Source organism: Tachypleus tridentatus, chromosome 10 (assembly GCF_004210375.1).
Source record: "Tachypleus tridentatus isolate NWPU-2018 chromosome 10, ASM421037v1, whole genome shotgun sequence".
In the NCBI taxonomy this organism is placed as follows: Eukaryota; Metazoa; Arthropoda; class Merostomata; order Xiphosura; family Limulidae; genus Tachypleus; species Tachypleus tridentatus.
Window position 1 is genome coordinate 63,136,374 of NC_134834.1, and position 19,933 is coordinate 63,156,306.

At 32.6% G+C, this 19,933-nt stretch overlaps 1 protein-coding gene across 1 annotated transcript; it reads left to right on the forward strand.

Annotated features, from left to right (window-relative positions):
• The first annotated feature begins 1,330 nt into the window (after positions 1-1,330).
• LOC143228361 (protein spaetzle-like) lies at positions 1,331-18,732 on the forward strand. The gene is made up of 6 exons (XM_076459628.1): positions 1,331-1,358; positions 6,714-6,794; positions 7,804-7,889; positions 13,844-13,983; positions 16,237-16,470; positions 17,313-18,732. Exons 1-6 carry the CDS (start codon positions 1,331-1,333, stop codon positions 17,503-17,505), a joined length of 762 nt encoding a protein of 253 aa, XP_076315743.1. The 3' UTR covers positions 17,506-18,732.
• The last annotated feature ends 1,201 nt before the right edge of the window (positions 18,733-19,933 follow it).

The following is a 19,933-nucleotide window of genomic DNA, read 5'->3' on the forward strand; positions in this document are numbered from 1 at the left end:
TTTGATAAGTCGATAAAAGCTACACAGAGACTATATGTGCTATATATTATTAATTTCAAATTTGTAGGCTAAAGGGGAAGGGAACCAGCAAACAGCACTCACCGTCAACTCTTGAGCTTCTTTACGACGTACTCATAGTTCGAAAATGCAGAGTGTGAGTGTTTTTGCGGCAAACGTATTATACCAGCATAAACACTCATAACCACAATACAGAAGGTTAATCTCCAGGACACGTTCAGTCGAAATAACTTTGAAAATATATGCCATACGGTTTCTTAATTATTACTGAACAGTTGTTTGATAAATATCTATTATATACACACACACACATAGTTTTTTTTAGTAGATGAAACGATGTTTTCGAACATTATTGTTTAATTGTTTCAGGGTGGGATGAACATAAGAAGTTTGATTAGATCTTCAAGAAAAAGCGAATTAATGGTACTTTTAATCATCATTTTCATCACGTTACAATATTCAATCTGAAGAACTGTCTAAACAGCCAAGGGACATATTTAAATCCTCGTTTAAAATAGAGGATGACCGTAGTAACTAATGGAAAATAAATAACGATATTGACTTAAAAATTTTAGCGTATTGGAATATTGCAAAGAATATTATTTACTGAAGATTACGTTCCAGAAATAGCCATAGAAATACTACACACAGGGATCAATAAGCAGTAAACAATGGTAATTAGACAGTAAATTTATTAATGTCACAAAACATATTAACAGAAAATACAAAATAACAAAGAATATATTGTGCAATACAATATGTGAGTTCCCCACCCACTTTTGTTTTCATATTACAGTTAATCAACATATTATTTTGGAAATTCTTTTAAATGTGCTGTATTATTACCCATAATTCTTTGGTTGTCTTTTTAACTTTCTGAGCTTTTACAAAAAGAATCTCACAGTCTCAAGAATGTGCATAGCGAGACTTTATACATGAAAGGCCATGTTTGTCAGTGTTCTATGTTTCATCAGCTTCTTTACCGTTAATATGTCTTTTACTGAGTTAAACATAAATGTGAAACGAAAATTATCATTCAGTTCATCACTTATCAGTGACTTACATGGGTTTTAGGGTATTCATCCCTTTGTTAATAATCCTGGAGAAGGTTTATTTTAATTTTGAATTGCACATTATATTCCAGTATTCATTGTTTGTTTGTTTTGAATTTAGCGTAAAGCTACAACAGGACTTTCTGCGCTAGCCGTCCCTAAGTTAGCAGTTACAGGAAAGGCACCTAGTCATATCACCCACCGCCAACTCTTGGACTACTCTTTTATCAACGAATAGTGGGATTGGTCATTACATTATAATGCCCTCACTGCTGATAGGACAAGCAGGTTTGGTGTAACGAGAATTCGAACCTCATATTACGAGTAGAGGTCCCTAACTACCCGGCCATGCCGGGCTACTTATATCTCGAACTAAGGTAAATTGAAAAACAAGATTATGATCACATATTTATATAGGTTTCATGAACGAGTGTTCTGGATCTAATTTATTTATTATTTTGTATTATTTAAAAGCCAAACTATTTTTTCAAATTTCCATCTGGCCAAGGTTATTGATTACTAGTGGAAATCCCAAAAACCCGTCCAGCAAGTTGTGAATGTAATGACAGGTTGAGCTCCATATTTATCTCTAGTATCTTCAAGAGTTTTTCTATTAAATAATCTAGAATAATAAATTAGTAACACTAATGATATGCATTCTTCAAACTATGTGTAAATATAGGTTGGCTTCGTCAGTGAAAGACAATTAAAAAACCTTTATGCACTTAATGTATCTATGGGTACACTGTCTTGCTGGAAGACGAATTCTTACTCAATGAGTCATGTTCCTGGAGAAATTGCACCATGAATCCAAATCTCACTGTACTTGTCAGCAGCCAGGGTGTCATAAATTTTGAGTAGGTCACCAACACTGCTGGTTTATATGCACCCCGAAACTTGTTCTGTTGTCTCACCATGTAACTGTGAATGTTTTAAGTAGACTGTAATACCGTAGTCCTCAAACAAACTGTCTCTGATTGTTATGTACATGAACTTATTATGATAAGGTTCGAAGTTATTTCATTGTAGTGGACGGAGTGCAGATAGCACACTGAAACGATATTAGTTCAACATTAGTGACGACACAATTTTTAGCTTTCTGAACAAATGGTCAAACAGAGTTTTTTGTCTCCAAAGCTGAGTTTATTATCGCAATTGTACTGCCAACACACTTAAAGATCATTTTGTTGGGAGATTTCGTGCTTGTCGCAAAGTACGTGACAGAATTCTATATACACAGCACGACTGACAGAGATGAAGAAACGTGAAAGCGATCTCAACTAGTTTAAACTTACTTGGATGTCTAGTTTATGGAACATCTTCATTGATAAATCTTTATTCTTATTCATCTTATTTCAATCTTATCGAGCTAGAGCAAGTGTCCTATGAAAACATTACATGTATGAAAAGTTATAACAGCTGAAGTATACCACGTGAATCTAATTATATAATTTTAACGTGAACTTTCCGTTTTGTAAGTGGCCGGGCATGGCCAGGTGGGTAAGGCACTCGACACATAACCTGAGGGTCCCGGGTTCAAATCCCCCTCACGAAAAACATGCTGGCCCTTTCAGCCGTTGGAGCATTATAATGTTACAGTCAATCTCACTATTCCTTGGTAAATGAGTAGCCCAAGAGTTGGCGGTGGGTGGTGATGACTAGTTGTCTTTCCTCTTGTCTTACACTTCTAAATTAGGGACGGCTAGCGCAGATAGTCCTTGTGTAGCTTTGCGCGAAATTCGAACCAAACCGTTTTGTAGGTAAAAATATTTCACTAACAAAATATAGGCTAATATTGAGACTTTGGTGAATAAGTTATGAAAGTGACGTTTAAAAATATTTGTTTCCAGTGATCTTTGCTTTGTTCATAGCACAGTTGACTTGTGTATCTATAAGAATATGTTAACCAGAACAGTACTCAAAGTTTACACCGGGTTTAACGTCTATTTCAGAGAAACTTTATCCCTAAAGTTCAGATAACTGTTCTTAATTTTCAACAAGTAATCATAGAGAACGTAGCCAGTCAGTAAAGTTCATCGCCATAAGAACTTGAAACCAAATAGCGGAGTTTAATTTCACCCTTATGATCTGAAAGTGTCCAAAAGAATCATACGAACCTCGGACCTTCTGATTCACGGTCTCACATACTAACCTGTAAGCAATGCTTTACTCAATCAGGAAAGAATAAGCACATTTGCACATAAACGTATGTTGTCATGAATTACTTAAAAATCGAAACAGATTTTTCTTGGATCGGATTAACTTTGAGTGAGAAAATCATAATCTTACGCAATATTTAAAGTTTACAACAAAAGCACAAATTAAAATAACAAAAAAAAACCCATCCAACTTCCTTTCTTACGCAATTTAAACAGGATATACCGGTTTAGTGCCGGTTGTTAAATATCGTGTGTTGCAGCTGAGAGAGAAGAGAAAGTGGTTTGATGTCAGAGCGAAAATAGAAAACACTGTTCTTGTTAACCATGGAGGCTAGCTTCGTGTTCTTGGTAAGTGTATTTTAAGAGTATCAGAAAGTTAAAAAACCGTTACATTCAATATTTTTAGATTGATTTGTGCTTTAAATAACTTCAATTGTTTTAGTACTTAAATGTCTCCTAGGGGGTTTATAACAATAATTTAATATTTATTTCTAAAATTGTCATAAAATAGCAAATCGCCCCTCATTGTAGGTATGTTTACGGACTTACAGCTCTAGAAACCGTGTTTCAATACCTGTGGTGGAAAAGCAAAAATATCCCTTTGGGTAATTTTATGATTAATTACAAAGTAGGTCTGGTATGGCCAGGCGGTTAAGATACTTGACTCGTAATCTGAGGGTCGCGGGTTCGAATCCTTGTCACACCAAGCATGCTCGCTTTTTCAGCTGCGGGGGCGTTATAAAGTAACAGTCAATCCTACTATTCATTAGAAAAAAAACTGACCCAAGAGTTGTTGGTGGGTGGTGATGACTAGCTGCCTTTCCTCTATTCTTACACTGCTAACTTAGGGACGGCTAACGCAGATAGCCCTCGCGTAGCTTTGCGCGAAATTTAAAACCAAACCAACTACAAACAAATAGCAACTTGATTGTAAATAATTCCGGGTGATATAAAACAGTAAAATCTTTTTAACATCATAGGCAGAAGTACTACTTAATCCTGTATTTAGTTTACACGTGGTGAAAAACAGAATAATGAGCCTGAAAGTGGATGGATTTGAACAAATTTTATATTCTACGCCATTTACTAAGTTCAAAGTTTTTATTGTCGGCCATCTAAGTATTATAATCATATCGTCGGTAGATGTTGCTGTTTTTTGTTATTCATTATCAAGCTATAAAATAGGCTATCTGTCCTCTGTACATCACGACTATCAACTCAGTTTCTAGTAGTATTATCCACAGACGTACCACTGTGCCACTAGGGGGCGTCATCAGTAGAAGCATTGTGTTCTTGCTAGAAAGTAGCAGCGTAGAGTATTAGGATAAGATTTAAAAGCTGACGACAGATACTTTTTGATACATTTAATTCCACTTTAGAAATATAAATTGTATATCAAACCCTCCTTGTGAGATATCACATGTACACAGAAATACCTAACAAACTCGTTTGAAAAATTTTTTTTTTTACTTAGAAAATACACCTTTCACAGATTCTTTCTGAAGGACGAAGGTTATAAAAATGTTCTTCAATCAAAACGTTTCTGACAGAGCTGAACCATAAATAACCTATTGGAAAATCGTCGAAAAAGTGGATTGGAAAAATATAGGATTAAAAGTTTATTTTGTAACATAATACAACAGCCAAACTAATCGTTTGGATCCTTATAAAAGTTAGGCCTGGCATGGCCTAGCGCGTAAGGCGTGCGACTCGTAATCCGAGGGTCGCGCCAAACATGCTTGCTCTCCCAGCCGTGGGGGCGTTATAATGTTACGGTAAATCCCACTATTCGTTGGTAAAAGAGTAGCCCAAGAGTTGGCGGTGGGTGGTGATGACTAGCTGCCTTCCCTCTTGTCTTACATTGCAAAATTAGGGACGGCTAGCACAGATAGCCCTCAAGTAGCTTTGTGCGAAATTTAAAAACAAAACAAACAAACAAACCTTGTAAAAGTCAAAATCATAAAAAAACACCTATCAAAGCACTGCGTTATCTACTTTGTCCAGCACATATTATATAACCTATTAATTATAGCAAATCGATTTCAAGCGTACAGTAATTTATTTAAAAGAAATATCAGGCATCGTGCCTGCTAGATTAAAGAGAGTAACATTCACTTGAGTCAAATTTTATTACGTTTAAAAGTTTCGAAGAAAACTGTTATAAACAAACATAACACTAAAGAAAAAGCTGACAAGAGATTCGTTTTTCAGCCACAGAATTTCAATACAGTTTTATTTACAAGAGACTCATAGTTCAACCACAAAATTTCAATACCGTTCAATTGACAAGAGATTATTAGTTTAGATTCCCAGTCAAACGTGTTTGAAGTTAAAAAAACGTCATCTTGGAATTTAACCAAGCTATTAATATGAGTGAATAAAAGCAGTAGATATTTATGAAGTGATTCAGCAACACTTTAATTTCGCAATAATAACCAAGGTTCTTTTCATACGCGATTCCCATGTAAACTCCTATCCAATCGCTTTAATCTACGACTTTTATAGCATGTAGAAGACTGGATTTAAGCAAGAGTACAGAAAACAAACTATAATATGATAGAGAAGTGAGATATCGGGTATTCATCTTTGTTATTTCTACAAAGTTGTTGAACATTGGCTATATTAATATTTAATCATAAACATGCAATAAATTACGAAATGATGGTGTTAGTTCTTGATAGTTTAAATTTAAAATGATTATCTTAAGATTTTTTTCGATAAAGCAGTAAAGAACTATTAGTGTGATGAATCTTTCTGGCAAATATTTGGTATATTAAATACGGACAAATAAAACTATAACACAAAATTAACAAACATTTCTTATTGTCTAGTCTTGTTCATATACATATATATTTTACAACAATTTTGGTAATATCTTTTATGAGCTCAAGCCAATTTAATTTATTATCACTCATAATACCAAAAGAAGTTCCTGATGTAATATTTACAAGCGCTATTCAATTCATATGTATTTATTTATTTCCTTATATTCGCACTTTTTTTTTAACGTAAAAAGTGTAAATTTAGTCTTTTCAGTCCTCACAAAAAATTGTTATCATAGAGTCAGTAATGTAACCTATATAATAACAAGTTAACCATTTCAGTTAAATATCTCAGGTTCTTTTCATGAGCTATGATTGTGGTATCACCAGCAAATAAAATGTGATATAGCATTTACCTGTAGTAAAAACACAACGGTTCCACGAACTATTCCAGTACAGTGAACACTTTTTGTATTTATTATTTTATCAGCATACTTATTACCAACTATAAACTTTATATTTTATGCTGTTGTTATTTCAAAAACGACCCTACACTTAATTATACATATTCCTGTCATGCTCACATTGTATATACCATTTAACAATGATTTATGTTCGACATAGTTAAATGTTTTAAATTCATATAAAGATGAACAATAGAAAAAAATAACTTCTGGGAGAGGTTTTGACTGGAACAGAGTTTCCCTTCTCTGTTATTTAAGATACGGGTGAACAATTGGCAGCCCACAGGACGTATTTAGCTCCCACTAGAAAATATTATTTGGCTCACCAACAGTTGGTAGGTATGAATATTAACGTACCTTTCAAAGAAAACGTTCCATTTTAGTGTCATGTTCAAACATTTATTTATTCAAAATGATGAATTAAAGCACTATTTAATACTTTTACAGTGAAATGTATTAACGACTTATGAAGTAGACCTAAGGTGTGGATTGTTGTTTTATTTCGCTTAAGAACTGTAAAATATCTATTTAATTGTTTATTCGTGAAAGGTTTCCAATATAATGACATATTGGAAAACTAAAATATAGTTATGGTCCGTCAAACTTCATTTTGTGTTCTATATCATATACTCCAAAATTTTCTTAAAACAACACTCGACTCTTAATCTGGTAGTCGCGGGTTCGAACATCCGTAACACCAAACATGCTCACTCTTTCAGCCGTGGGGGCGTTATATTTGCCAACTATTCGTTGGTTAAAGAGTAACCCAAGAGTTGGCGGTGGTTGGTGATGACTAGCTGCCTTCCTTCAAGTTTTACACTGCTCAATTAGAAACGGCTAGCGCAGATAGCCCTCGTGTAGCTTTGCGAGAAATTCTAAACAAACAAACAATTTTAACACAAACCCATAGAACTTACGTCATCTTGCTTGGGGCCTCATTCAGTGAATCAGTGTATACTAAGTTCAATATATAGACAGTATGGTGTATTTGATATCACTTCTCCGATACTTTCCAGTAACCCCAAGGGTTCACATCTCACAAACTTCTGTTCTATACTCTGTCAAGGTTACCCATCTCTGATCTAGTATGCCCAGTTTAATTTATTTCAATAAAATTTTAGTCATCTTGCATATTCTTATTATATTATTTTTATTAGACGCCTATTCCATTAGTTTCATCTCCTGATTTCTGCTGTTTACTATATTTATATTTGATCATTTGTTACTCATGCTTTAACTTATAATTTAGAGATTTTGTGCTTTTCAAACGTTGGAACTCACATGCCTTTATTCAAAATTGTGACTGTTTTATTGTTTTCACTAACTTTATATTTGTTTGTTTCGACAGAGAAGACATGCAGAACTTGTGACTTGAAGGTGTCAAGTAATCTTTATTTTCTATTTGTTTCATCGACACTCAGATTTTTGTCAAAGGTATGTCTGCTTTTATAGTCGATACAGTTCAACGGATCGGACCTTACTGGCTGAACATATTAAGATTGCTTTGGAATATAAATAATTCCTAAGCCCAAAACAGTTAGCGGTTCTAAAGTATAACTAAGCCGCAGTTATTCGTATAAAATTTAGGCGCACTTGGCATAATTTATATAGAAGTACGCTGTTGTTGGGTTTGTTCTTTTCAAATTATTATTAGTCTTATTTTTTATCCTTTACTGTTTTAGTGTTCTCTAAAAATTAACTTTAAACTATTGTATTTACCAGTATTACTTATGTTATGTAAATTATAAAAATAATCTACTCTTTGACTGTGGTTAATAGCAGGATATGTGTAACATTTGAAGATTTTTCATAAGAAAAAGGGTAATGACTAACGTTGAACTAAACAATAGGATACTACATAAACATTTTAAAGATGGTGTTAGTGACTGCATCTGTTTAGGTAGGTTTGGTTGATGTTTTGAGCTCCTTGTCTAAGTTGTCATTACGTTAAATTGTTAGTAAAAGTAGAAAAATATGAATCTGGGGATAAAGGACTTCCTCAAGGATGTTTTTAGACTAAATTACCTCTTTATTTACTGAGGATAGGTTTGGTGTTTTGAGTTTTGTGGCTCGATTTACAGGAGGTAGAAGTAATGTTAAATATGGGAAGGATATGAAATCTGAAGAGGAAGGTTGTTGATTGGTTTGGCATTTTATGGCGCAAAGTAACTAGACTATTTGCGCCAACTGAAGAGAAAGAAAGGTAACGAAGAGAAAGAAGAGGAGCCATTTTTGTATCACTATGAAAATATTAATTATTAGATACCTGTAGAGGTACTTTATTTCAAGACCCAGGGAACTTTGGGAGTTAATTTAATAAAATATTTTTCATGATGTAGTTTCTGATTGGTAATGATCTTTAGGGGTGTACAATCAAATTATAAAGCAAAAGAGCATATATATGGGGTTTGAAGAATCTTCCCAAAGATGTTCAAGGGAAAGAGTCCCTCTTCATCCAACAGAGAAATAGGATAAAATATGATGTTTTGTAATTTGTAAAACATAAGGACAAAAGAGTAATGGGAACTATAGAAAAGGTTTTAAGAAATAATAAATACATGAGAAGAAGTAGTCACACGTGCAAAGATCGATTGCAAAGCGGCCATTTTGTCATGGTTCATTGAGTATTTGGTACTTCCATTGGTTTGGTTTTTTTTGCTGATATCTTTTCTGCTGGATACTGATGTGGGTGTGGTAGTTTTTGTTTGTCTGTTCTTGTTTTATAATTCGATATATGTTGTTACTTCAGTCAACAGGCAGTGTTTAGTGCCTAAATTTGATAAAAACAGCAATAGGCTATTAGCCTTGTTTTTATTGCTCTATTATGGTAGTTAGGTATTATAGTAAAGAGTTGTATAAGTTTTAGTGAATGTTTGTAGCTGTTCGATGATTTAATTACAGCCCATAATGTGACTAATGTAGTTTCTTTATCAGTGGAGTTACAACAATTATTTTAGCTATCTTGGAGTTGCTCTTTCATTAGCAATTTTAGTTATGAAGAAGGTTGTAATTTTCTACGTTCTTTAATTTGTTCGTACTTTCTTTTATAATATCCAAGTTATATTTTATTGTCGTTTAAATTTGAGGTACAACTTTCTCTGTGGTTTGTGAATTTGCTTTTGTGATGAGAACTGCATAATTATACATATTGGTTAAATGTTTCAGTTATTAACTTCATTTCTAGCATGTGGTTGAACCTTTGTCAGTCAGGAGTTTAGAAGTTGTGTCTATGATGTATGCAATAGCAGGTGGTCACCTTCCAGAATTTGAATTACTTCAAAATTTGATTATTTTAAGGTCATCTGTATTGCTGTTATTGTAAGGTTAAAGATATCTTTTACTCTGTGAGCTTGTATAGATGTGTTGGTGCGTGGACATTAATAAGGATTAAGTGTTTAGGAGGTGTTTTTTCTTTAAAACTTTGTTCCTGCAACTGGATGTTTAATTAGAATTAAAGTTACATATTCTGATCAATTCACAATTTTAGCTATAGAGATTTAATAATTGATTTCTGTATACAGTATTCGATATCGTTGTGATGGTTATTTTAATGTCAGAGCTATGTCATGAACTTACTGCTATTAATTCTGTTTTTGTCCTCAAATTGGTTTATTTATATGATACTGACACATATCTTATGTACATTTGACATCTGTCGTGTTTTACTCATTTTTGGTGTTGATATAATTACGTATTCGGGTGTAAATGGATTGACTTTCGGCTTTAAAAAATCTCATTTTTTAAAGTTAGAGATATTTTTCTTTTTATTATTGAATATTGAAATAGAGTATTTTTAGAGATCGCATAACTTTGTTTTGAATGATTTGTCGGGATACTACTAATGTTTCATGTAGCCCATCTGCCTTTGCTGTGAAATTAACATTTTCAACAAACATTTCTTGCGATATGAATAATTTGCTTTAATTTAGATTGAAAAGGTTTGTTATCACAAAGATTGTGTCGATCAGCATAATACGAGGCTTCCTTTTTGTTTTAGTACAACTATTTGTTTTTGTTTTGTTACTTTGGATATGTTTGGTGATTTGGGTGATGCTTGGAATGTTTCTTTTAATGTGTGTGTGTATGTGTTTGTGGAGCGGTTTGTTTATGTTCCTTTTGATATGAAAGCAGCATTTTAGATTTATTAAGTAATACTTCCTTTATGTTAACGTATTCTGGGGATACTGTAAACGGTGCAAAGTGATTTCCTTCGCAGTTTGCTCATTTACTTTTTTTTCAACACAATTTTCAACTCTAATGATCTCACCCAATTTAAGACAGCATTATTATGAATGACACGAGCCAACATAATGCCGAAAACTTTGAAAGTTGTAGGACTGGTTAACTGGGTTCTTTGTAGCCCTACATTCTGCTACGTGTGGCTCTTTATACTACTGTCGTACTCAATGTGATTTTTATCCATATCTTTTGAATCCATGCTTACTTTAGTTAGTGATGTAGTTGTATTTGGATTGTGAAGTATTATTCTAGCCTAGAGTGTTTATGTAATATGAAGTGTATATAATTCATCTTATATTTCTTCATTTGTGACATTTATGGATATATTTCTTATATTTGTGTAGCATGTTTCTTTTTAAGCCGTACTTGACAAGTAGAATTGTTGTAGGCTTTTTCAAGCAATTATAAAAGTGTAGACCTTTGACGTAATGGGTTTTGTTGGTACACTACCTCTATGTAATCTCTCAATTTCATTAATTTAAAATCCACGTTCAGATTTCTCTATTTTGTTTAGAAGATCAGCTGCTTTGAAAATATTGGTTATTCTTTAAATGCAGTTGCCGTAAGTGGAATTAAATAAGGTTTAAATGCATGTTTCTTTGTGTGAGAAAATCTAAGAAGATTAGTTCGATTTCCACTTAGGTGATAAAGAATTTAATGGTTCTGCTAAACGGTTCACTTTATCATATATTGTCGTTTATTGGATAAAGCTCTAAGTTGATGGTTTCTGCAGTCGTGATATGGCTCAAAAGTACAGCAAAGCTTCTTGAGTGATATTTCTCATTCCTTCATGAAAAATATCCTCCCCCAGTGGCACAGCGGTAGGTACGTCTGTAAACTCACACTACTAGAAACTGGGTTTGGATACTGGTGGTGAGAAGAGCATAGACAGCCCATTGTGTAACTTTATCCTTAATTCCAAACTCTTACACTCATTCAATAAAAAAAATTAGATTTATTGATCAAGTGTGCTCAAATATTGAATATTTCTTCTTCGTCTCGCTCATGGTATGGAAGAGTTGATTAAAAATCTTCATAGAAAAAACTCATAACAAATAAGGGCATCATAGGATCCAACTCCGTCGACTAGATGGGAATTAAAATATTTTATACATAGACTATTTGTTGTAGAAAGAAACAAGAATACCCATTTCATGGGTCTGTGCTCATAATTCTGGAACTGTAAACATAAATTTGGAAAAGCATTAATAATAACCGTAAAATTCGATATGACGTTTGGCTGATGGAAGCATTGTTGGTGTTGTTATACTTCAGGATATCTGCTAGATTGTTTTACCAATGGATTAAGCTGTCTGTCTTTGAATTCGAAGGATCCAACGATGAAGGTATGGAAAGAAGCAAAAGATCCTATACCCAGAAAAGTGTCATGTCAGGGACAATAATGTCCCCAAAACTTATTTTCATTGGTCAAGTGAAGGACATTCGAATCCATCAGTGCCCAAAGTGGCCTAAATTAATAAAAAAGGAATTAGCTCATAAGGAACTCGTTGATCTATTTTCATCATAGTTTGTGTAATAATGATAATTCCTTTTGTTCATCTGTGGCAGATACTTAGGTTATAGAGAATCAAGGGTTCTCAAAAATAGAAATTTTCTCTTCACCCTGTTCGTGGAGGTAATCAGAAGTATTTGCAAAACAAAGCGAAATAAAACATACCACCATTCGTCTTACTCAGACAACAGCTGCAAATAAGAAAAAAACCAAACAATCACCGATTTATGTGGTGTCGAAGTTTCTTTTTGGAGATCTTGTAAGATTTCTTTGCTCTATGTACACACCAACCTCGAAGTAAAAAGCCTGGGATCAAACGATCCAAAAACAGTAATGATAACCTTTTTCGATTGATTCTTTGCAAGTATTTATATTTATTGTGAAAGAATCAGGTAGATTACATCTTCTCCCTTCTCGTGCTTACATGTAATTGTAAAATTGCTATGTGAAATAATACACAAAAACAAACGGTTTGTGTTATTGATAAATGGTCACATTGAGCTTTCTCATACTGAGGTGTTCAGGTATACCTGGCGTGAAGAGCGGAAATACCTTGAATGTTGTGGTACTCGAATGATACTATTCGTCTCGATTATAGATTATTTCACTTTATGTTTCCTATTCTCCAAATAAACGGTCCCTGTGTGATAAGCTGTTCTTTAGGGAAACGGAGATCCACACACCACATTCCTGTGCTGAGATTAATAAATCAAATACCCGAGAATTGACTGTGGGCCAGAATAAAATTTTAGCGTTGAAATAAAAATATCATGGTTGTACGGACTTTGTTAAGCGGTGGTCATGACTAGCTACTTTGCCTCTAGTCTTACAGTAATAAATTAGGAACAGCTAGCGCAGATAACGTTTGAGTAGCTTTGCATGAAATGTAAAACAAACTTACGTTGTAGACTGCAGTTTTGCCTATTCAGAGCTTGTTATCATGGCTTGGTCAGTAAACCAAAGTTTCTGAGTGAATAATATTATGAGATTGCGACTAACTTGCTATTCGATGTTGTGGAACAGACCAAGTTTCTTTTTCTGATACCCTGGCCCGGCATGGTCAGTGTGCGACACGTAATTTGAGGGGCGCGGGTTCGAATCCCAGTTGCACCAAACATCCTCGCCCTTTCAGCTATGGGGCGTTATAATGTGACCGTCAATCCCACTATTCGTTGGTAAAAGAGTAGCCCAAGAGTTAGCGGTGGGTGGTGATGTCTAGCTACCTTCTCTCTAGTCTTATACTGCTCAATTAGGGACGGCTAACGCAGATAGCCCTCAAGTTGCTTTGCGCAAAGTTTAAAAACAAACAATTCTTATTCTCTCTCTCGTATAAGAGTCATTTTTTTTCTTTATGGAAAGGCGATTAGGTCTATTTTCCGAACAAAAAATTAACGTACTTGTTAGTGTTTTACTTTATTTGTTTTTACATTTTAATACGATAACAAATTATTTAACACAAGCAACACCTTTAAACAGTCTCTAGTAATCTGACTAAATATTATTTAGAAAATAGTCACCTGACTGAAAGTGAGACAAATAAATATACAAACATTTCATAATGGTATGTGGATTCTATTTGCCACACTAATTTAAATAATGAAAGTGTTTTTTCAGGATATTTCGTTTTATTTTGCAGCTCTGCAGCACAGCTGTTCTCCTCGGAGCCAATGGTGATATTTTTGACGAAGAAACAGGAATCTCTTTCTCCGCCAGTCCTAATTTGGGGAACTGTGATACAAAATTAAATTTTTGTGAGAATGTGAAAGATTATCCCGAGTTAGTTTGTTTTCTTATTTAATCAGATCTATAATATTATTTACATTAAAATGAATTTTAGGGCCAGTTTAATCATACAGTCAGATAATATTACTTTTTCCTGAACAAACAAAAATGTTTGTTTATTAGTAAAAAAAAATCAAAACATTCACCACTTGAAAAAAGTTTATTCGTGTTTTTGTTTTGTTTTGTTTCTGTATCATGGGAAGTGGAGCTAGAACGTTAGAAACTGGGTTGCGATATCGTGGTAGGTGGAGCACAGATAGCTCTTTAGGCAGTTTTGTGCTTTATTATCAACAGATAAAAAACTGTATAATGGAGTCTTAACAAAAGAGAAAAGTGATGGCTGGCTAGAGAGTTTTCTGTCAGCCTTCTTACAAGAAGCTTCTTCAGAGGCCCAGGCTTTATCTGAAAGTTAAAATGCTAAATGCTCCAAAGACTTCTTCACCATTAAAATTGTGTAGCTGTTTGATGAAACAATGTATACATAAAGTAAGAGATTGTAAGTAATTGAAAATATTTTGGATAATCCACGTTTTCTGGATATCTAGACATTCGTTGTTTTTTATTAACATTTTTAAACGTGAAATGCAAAAACACCTTTTATCATTAGTGATATTTCACAAAATACGTTTTTAAAAACAGGTTATGTGGATTTTCGCTCATTTGTTCTCTTACAAGTTAACGTATATATTATATATATATTATACATCAGTTAGAAATACTGTGATATCATTTTTTCTTCTTGTGGGATTACATTTTTTCCTTGTAAAACGTTTTCACGCATAAATCTACTCGTAGCGGATTTGCACTATCAAATGTTTAGAAATTCAACGTGTCGTCCAATACACCTAGGCGCGAATTGCGGCAACATGCCTCTGTTTTAATGTGGACAAATTATTCAAATAAAGTGCAAATAGCCATCTATACAATACGTGAATTTTGTATATATCATTATTAAATCCATTTTTAAATCAATAATTGAGAAAATGTTAGGCTTTGAAAGAAGGTGTTTCTTCTTTTAGTTCCGTTTTTAGAATTACTAATGTTTTGTAAGATATTGTCACCTGGTGAGACCTTTAAGGTTTTTCTGTTTTCTTCCGACAAGGAATATAAATAAAATCAGAGCAGTGAAAGAAATATGTAACGTTTGGTGGCCCGGCATGGAAATGTGGTTAGAGCGCTCGACTCGCATTGTGAAGGTCGCGTATTCCAGTTTCCATCACACCAAACATGCTAGCACTTCCAGCCATGTTGGCATTATAATATTGCGGTTAGTCCCACTATTTTTGAGTAAAGGAGTAACCCAACAGTTGGTGGTGGATGGTGATGACTAGAAGCCTTCTTTCTAGCTTTACACAACTAAATTAGGGACGGCTAGTGCAGTTAATCCTCGTGTAGCTTTGCGCGAAATTTAAAACAAACGAATATGGCGGTTGACATAAATCCACTGGTATGTTTACGAACTTAATATCTAAAACCGAAGTTTAACAGAGTGTAGTTATTCCACTGTGTAACTTTGTACTGAGAAAACAGTAGTTAGCACAATAAGTTTCTGACGGAACACAATAAACAGGAACCGCATCGGGATACACATTTGTAATGAATACGACATTGACGAAAACGTACATTTCTCCTAAATAAAACATAGTTGTTAAGATATAGCATATTAATTAATACAGTATTGATGATGAAATAAAATGTTTTTAATAACTAAAACACTAATAATAACATTTAATATTTTTTAAAGATACAACACTAATTAAAATGTACAGCAATTATAATAAATGCAAAACTGATTACAAGATACAATGTTTATGGTATATACAACATTAATGAAATTGTACTGTGTTGCTATCAGACCACAAAATTGATTATAAAATATTATGTTTGTGATAAGTAATATATTGTTGACAACATACAACGTTCTTACCAGAACACCGAACTTACTGCAAGTTATTGTATCTAAGAGAGTTAAACATACATAATACCGAATATCGTTGATGACAGAGTTTGATATAAATAATAAAACCGATTCAACACTGATTAATCGAATGTAAATATCTTGGAAAATTTTTCATATTTGTTTATTTTATAAGTGCACGGGATGAATCTGAATATATTGTAGAATACTTTTATTTAAAAATCTGAAGAATCTGTAAAAATATATATAACTGTCTAAATGACTCTCTGAAGTATTGTTTTTTTTTTTAATAAGCATTTTCTGATGAATAACCACGTGTCTGCATTTAGAAATTTCATAACAAGACATCTTGGTTCCTCATTTGACAAATATTTCAAAACGAGAGATTATGGTACAGAAATACCTTTCAATCCATCAATCTTCGGTGATGAATACCGGGCTTGTGAATACAAGCAACAGCTTGCTCAACCTAGGGCAGCCAGAAACGTTGCAGGAGCTTGGCGTTACATAGTGAACAGTGAACGAAAAAATCTGAAACAGTATGTAGAAGTTGAAACTTGCAGGTATGGAATAAAATCAATCTATTCATTGAGTGATGGCTCAATTTAGTGATCCTGCTACTGTAAAAGAATACAAAAATCACGTGTTTCAATGTTTTTTTTAAGAACAATTATTTAATAAATTCAAGGGACTAATTATCTATATGTAAACAACAGTAAAGTTTAAGAAGCGCGTTAAGAAATATAAACGTTTTACCAAAATGTTAAAACTAAACGTTGTTTAGTTTTAGTTTCCCGTATCTGTTCATATTAATGAATATAGTATCTCTCGTTTCGTATGTCTCTCTCTCTATTTCTTTCTTTTTCTAGAGCTGAGTTTGCTGCCTTTTTATACATTTTGTTAAATGTGACTTTTCAAGACAAAAAATCGCTTAGTAATCATTTTAAATTGTTATTATATTTTAACTGAAACACTATTAATATGGGTTATAATGCTAAAATTGAAAATTACAACTCTTACACTAATGAATATATTTAAAATTCAACCAAGTGACTTTTGCTTCTTGAATTTCTTTCTTATCACCAGAACGATGCTGTCATCGCATAATATTAACTATAAAAGTTCATGTGCAGTTTTAAATATCTAAACTACCATACCGCTAAAGTAGTTAAAACTGCACATGAACTTCTATAGTTAATATTATGTGATGATACAGCTTCAACTTGTTTAAGCCTTTAACACGTAATTTTAGAACAGATATCTGCTAATTTTAATATTTTTAAATACAGGTTTGTACTTCAGGATAGTTTCAATAATTTATCTCAGTAAGTAGGTAGTTCTTGGAGTCTTAGTTTAGTAACGATTTAAATGAAATATGACATGGATAATTTATTATTATTTACAGAAATGAAGATGAATATTGTGCTAACGTTCAAAAACATTTGATGCCTGGATATTCAACTCGTTGTTCACAGTTGTTTGTGAAAAGATCAATGGTAGCTATTGACGAAACTACTTTTCGTCCGTATGCTGATGAGTTTACCTTCCCTTCAGCCTGTGTTTGTTACGTGAAGCAAGATATTTCCTACCGTGGTTAGAACAAAATTCTATTAAATACTTGCTTAAAGAGAAACTTCCAGACGCTTTTTAGAAATGCTGATGAAACAATGCCTTAGAAAAGACCAGCTTATTGCCTTCGTGTTATGCTTTTAATACGTTTTATTTGACTAAAAGAATACAAATAATGGAATTGTAAAAAATAAAAGACCATAATCAAGATTGTATATGAAGAGTTTTTCTAACCTTTTCTCCTTTCAGCAATTCAACCAACAGAAAGAAATATTTTTGTTCAAAATCACTAAAATTACAGTTGACTTTATTTACATTCTTCTACTAAGGAATTTATTAAATCAATGGTGTATTAAACAGTATCTACCGTTTGTCTCCCACGAATCGCTTGAATACAGTTGACAAGAACTGGTAGTGAATGAAAGGTTTGCAGAAAAGTTTTCGAGAATTAGAAGAAAAATCTCTAGTATTACTTTTATAAAATCAAGGAAAAAGAATCTGAAGGCTGTCATGTGTATCACTAGCTTTTAACAACCACCCACTAAAACAAAAATTTTGTTATCTACTAATTTTTCAACATCTTTAACATATCAATGCTATCTGTAACCGTTGCTCGATATTTTTACCACCATGCTATCTTTGTCCTATTCAAACGTTATTATGAAATAATATTATTATATAAATATGTCTACCATCTGAAGTAATTTAACACAGTTCAAAATTAAATTGATATATATATATATTTTTTCAGAAAAGTGTGGTATTCAGTGTCATAGCTATAATTCTCAAAGCTCACAACACTATAAAATGTGGGTTAAAATATCCGTAATGGACAGGGTATTGGAAGCGTAAAATGTGCTTTAAAAAACAACGAAGAGTACAATGGTACATAAAAGTAAAAACATAAATTAATACATTTTAATTGTAATTGTGAAAACGTTGTTTGATTAATTACTTGAAAAGCAAATAATTAGAAAAAAGATGTTTAATACATATTTTGAGTCAATGAAAGAAAACAACATTTATCAAAAAGAAGCGTTTTAAAATTATAGACTAAGTGAAAGCATTTATTCATATACAATTCAAATTGTGAGTTGGACAAAACACGTCAGGGATTAATACTTGCTACAATAGACACTAAACACATTCTTTTCTTCTTATATAGTTAGCGAGATCACAAAATATTGATCTCAACATTTGTCTATAAGTTTGATTTAGATGTACATATTATAAAAATAAAATGTTACTGGTTTCAATTATTGTGGAATAATTTCGCTCCTGGTTGTCCTGTTTATTTTTGTTTCCATTTTAAAAAAATGGTTTAATGTCTATATTCTAAAGTTTAATTAACTAGAAATACACTAAAATTTCTTTATTATTCTCAATATAAAAATTGAGAAAAAATTAAAATAATTTTATTTAATTTTCATACCAGCAGATTTTTGTTCTACTTTCATACTTTCTTGACGTTTGGAACAATTCGAATCTATGAAATTTAAAATTGTTCTAATCTATAAAACATGTTTAACGATCTCGCAAACGACATACAACTTTATAAATTGTACAAAAAACAACCTTAAAATTATTATGTAACTAATATTTCATTTTAAACAAGGAAAACAAAGTTAAATAATCAAATGAATATTTTGAAGATTTATTTTTTTCAAAGTTACTTGTTTCTAGCTACTAGAACATACAAACAAGTTAAACGTGAAAGAGTGTTACACAGTTTTAATCATAAAACAGTTTGGAATTAATAAACATTTAATTTTTAAATTTTAATATTCCACGAAAATCATCTTTGTCACAATTATTTTTATCATTATTCTTTAACAGACTAATTGCTAATATATTTGCGAAATTTTCCTTTCCAGTATAGACGATACCTCTACGTTGTTTTTAATGTAACTCTGTGGCCACAGAGAAGATACGAATTGCTGCTTTTCAAAAGTAAATGTATTATCGTCTGTGGAAAGATTTTACAGATATTATATGCAGAAAAAGGATAATTTCACTCAAAGTTATTGTTTTATACAGAGTGTTGTAGTAGGCAAATAATAAATTTACTGAGTGTGTTACAGTATGTAGAACTGTAGTTATTTCAGAAAATATCATATCTTACAGAAATAAAAAAAATGAACCTAGACCATCAACTGGCATGCTACATTAAACCAGAGATTTACGGACTTATACAACAAAAGATCAACCAAATCAACACCAGGAATGACAGGGACAAAAAGATCTGCCACAACAAAAAACTAGAGAAACTAAGATGTAAACAACAGAAAAGACACTAACGTGACAAACCATTGACTAATATTATGATTAACAGATCCAAGCGACGATTAAACACAGACTAGATACATCTACTTAACAAATGACTCAACTTTTTAATAGCACCTAGGTACATTCTAATCTTAGAAATTAAAACATGTTTAGAAGACCTAGCTAGTAGAC

Excerpts from the sequence above, each read along its gene's own strand:
- LOC143228361 (XM_076459628.1), top strand. The coding sequence starts at position 1,331 with ATGCCCTCACTGCTGATAGGACAAGCAG. Across the intron at positions 6,795-7,803 it reads GGCTCACCAACAGTTGGTAG|AGAAGACATGCAGAACTTGT; the intron begins GTATGAATATTA and ends TTGTTTCGACAG. Across the intron at positions 7,890-13,843 it reads CACTCAGATTTTTGTCAAAG|CTCTGCAGCACAGCTGTTCT; the intron begins GTATGTCTGCTT and ends TTTATTTTGCAG.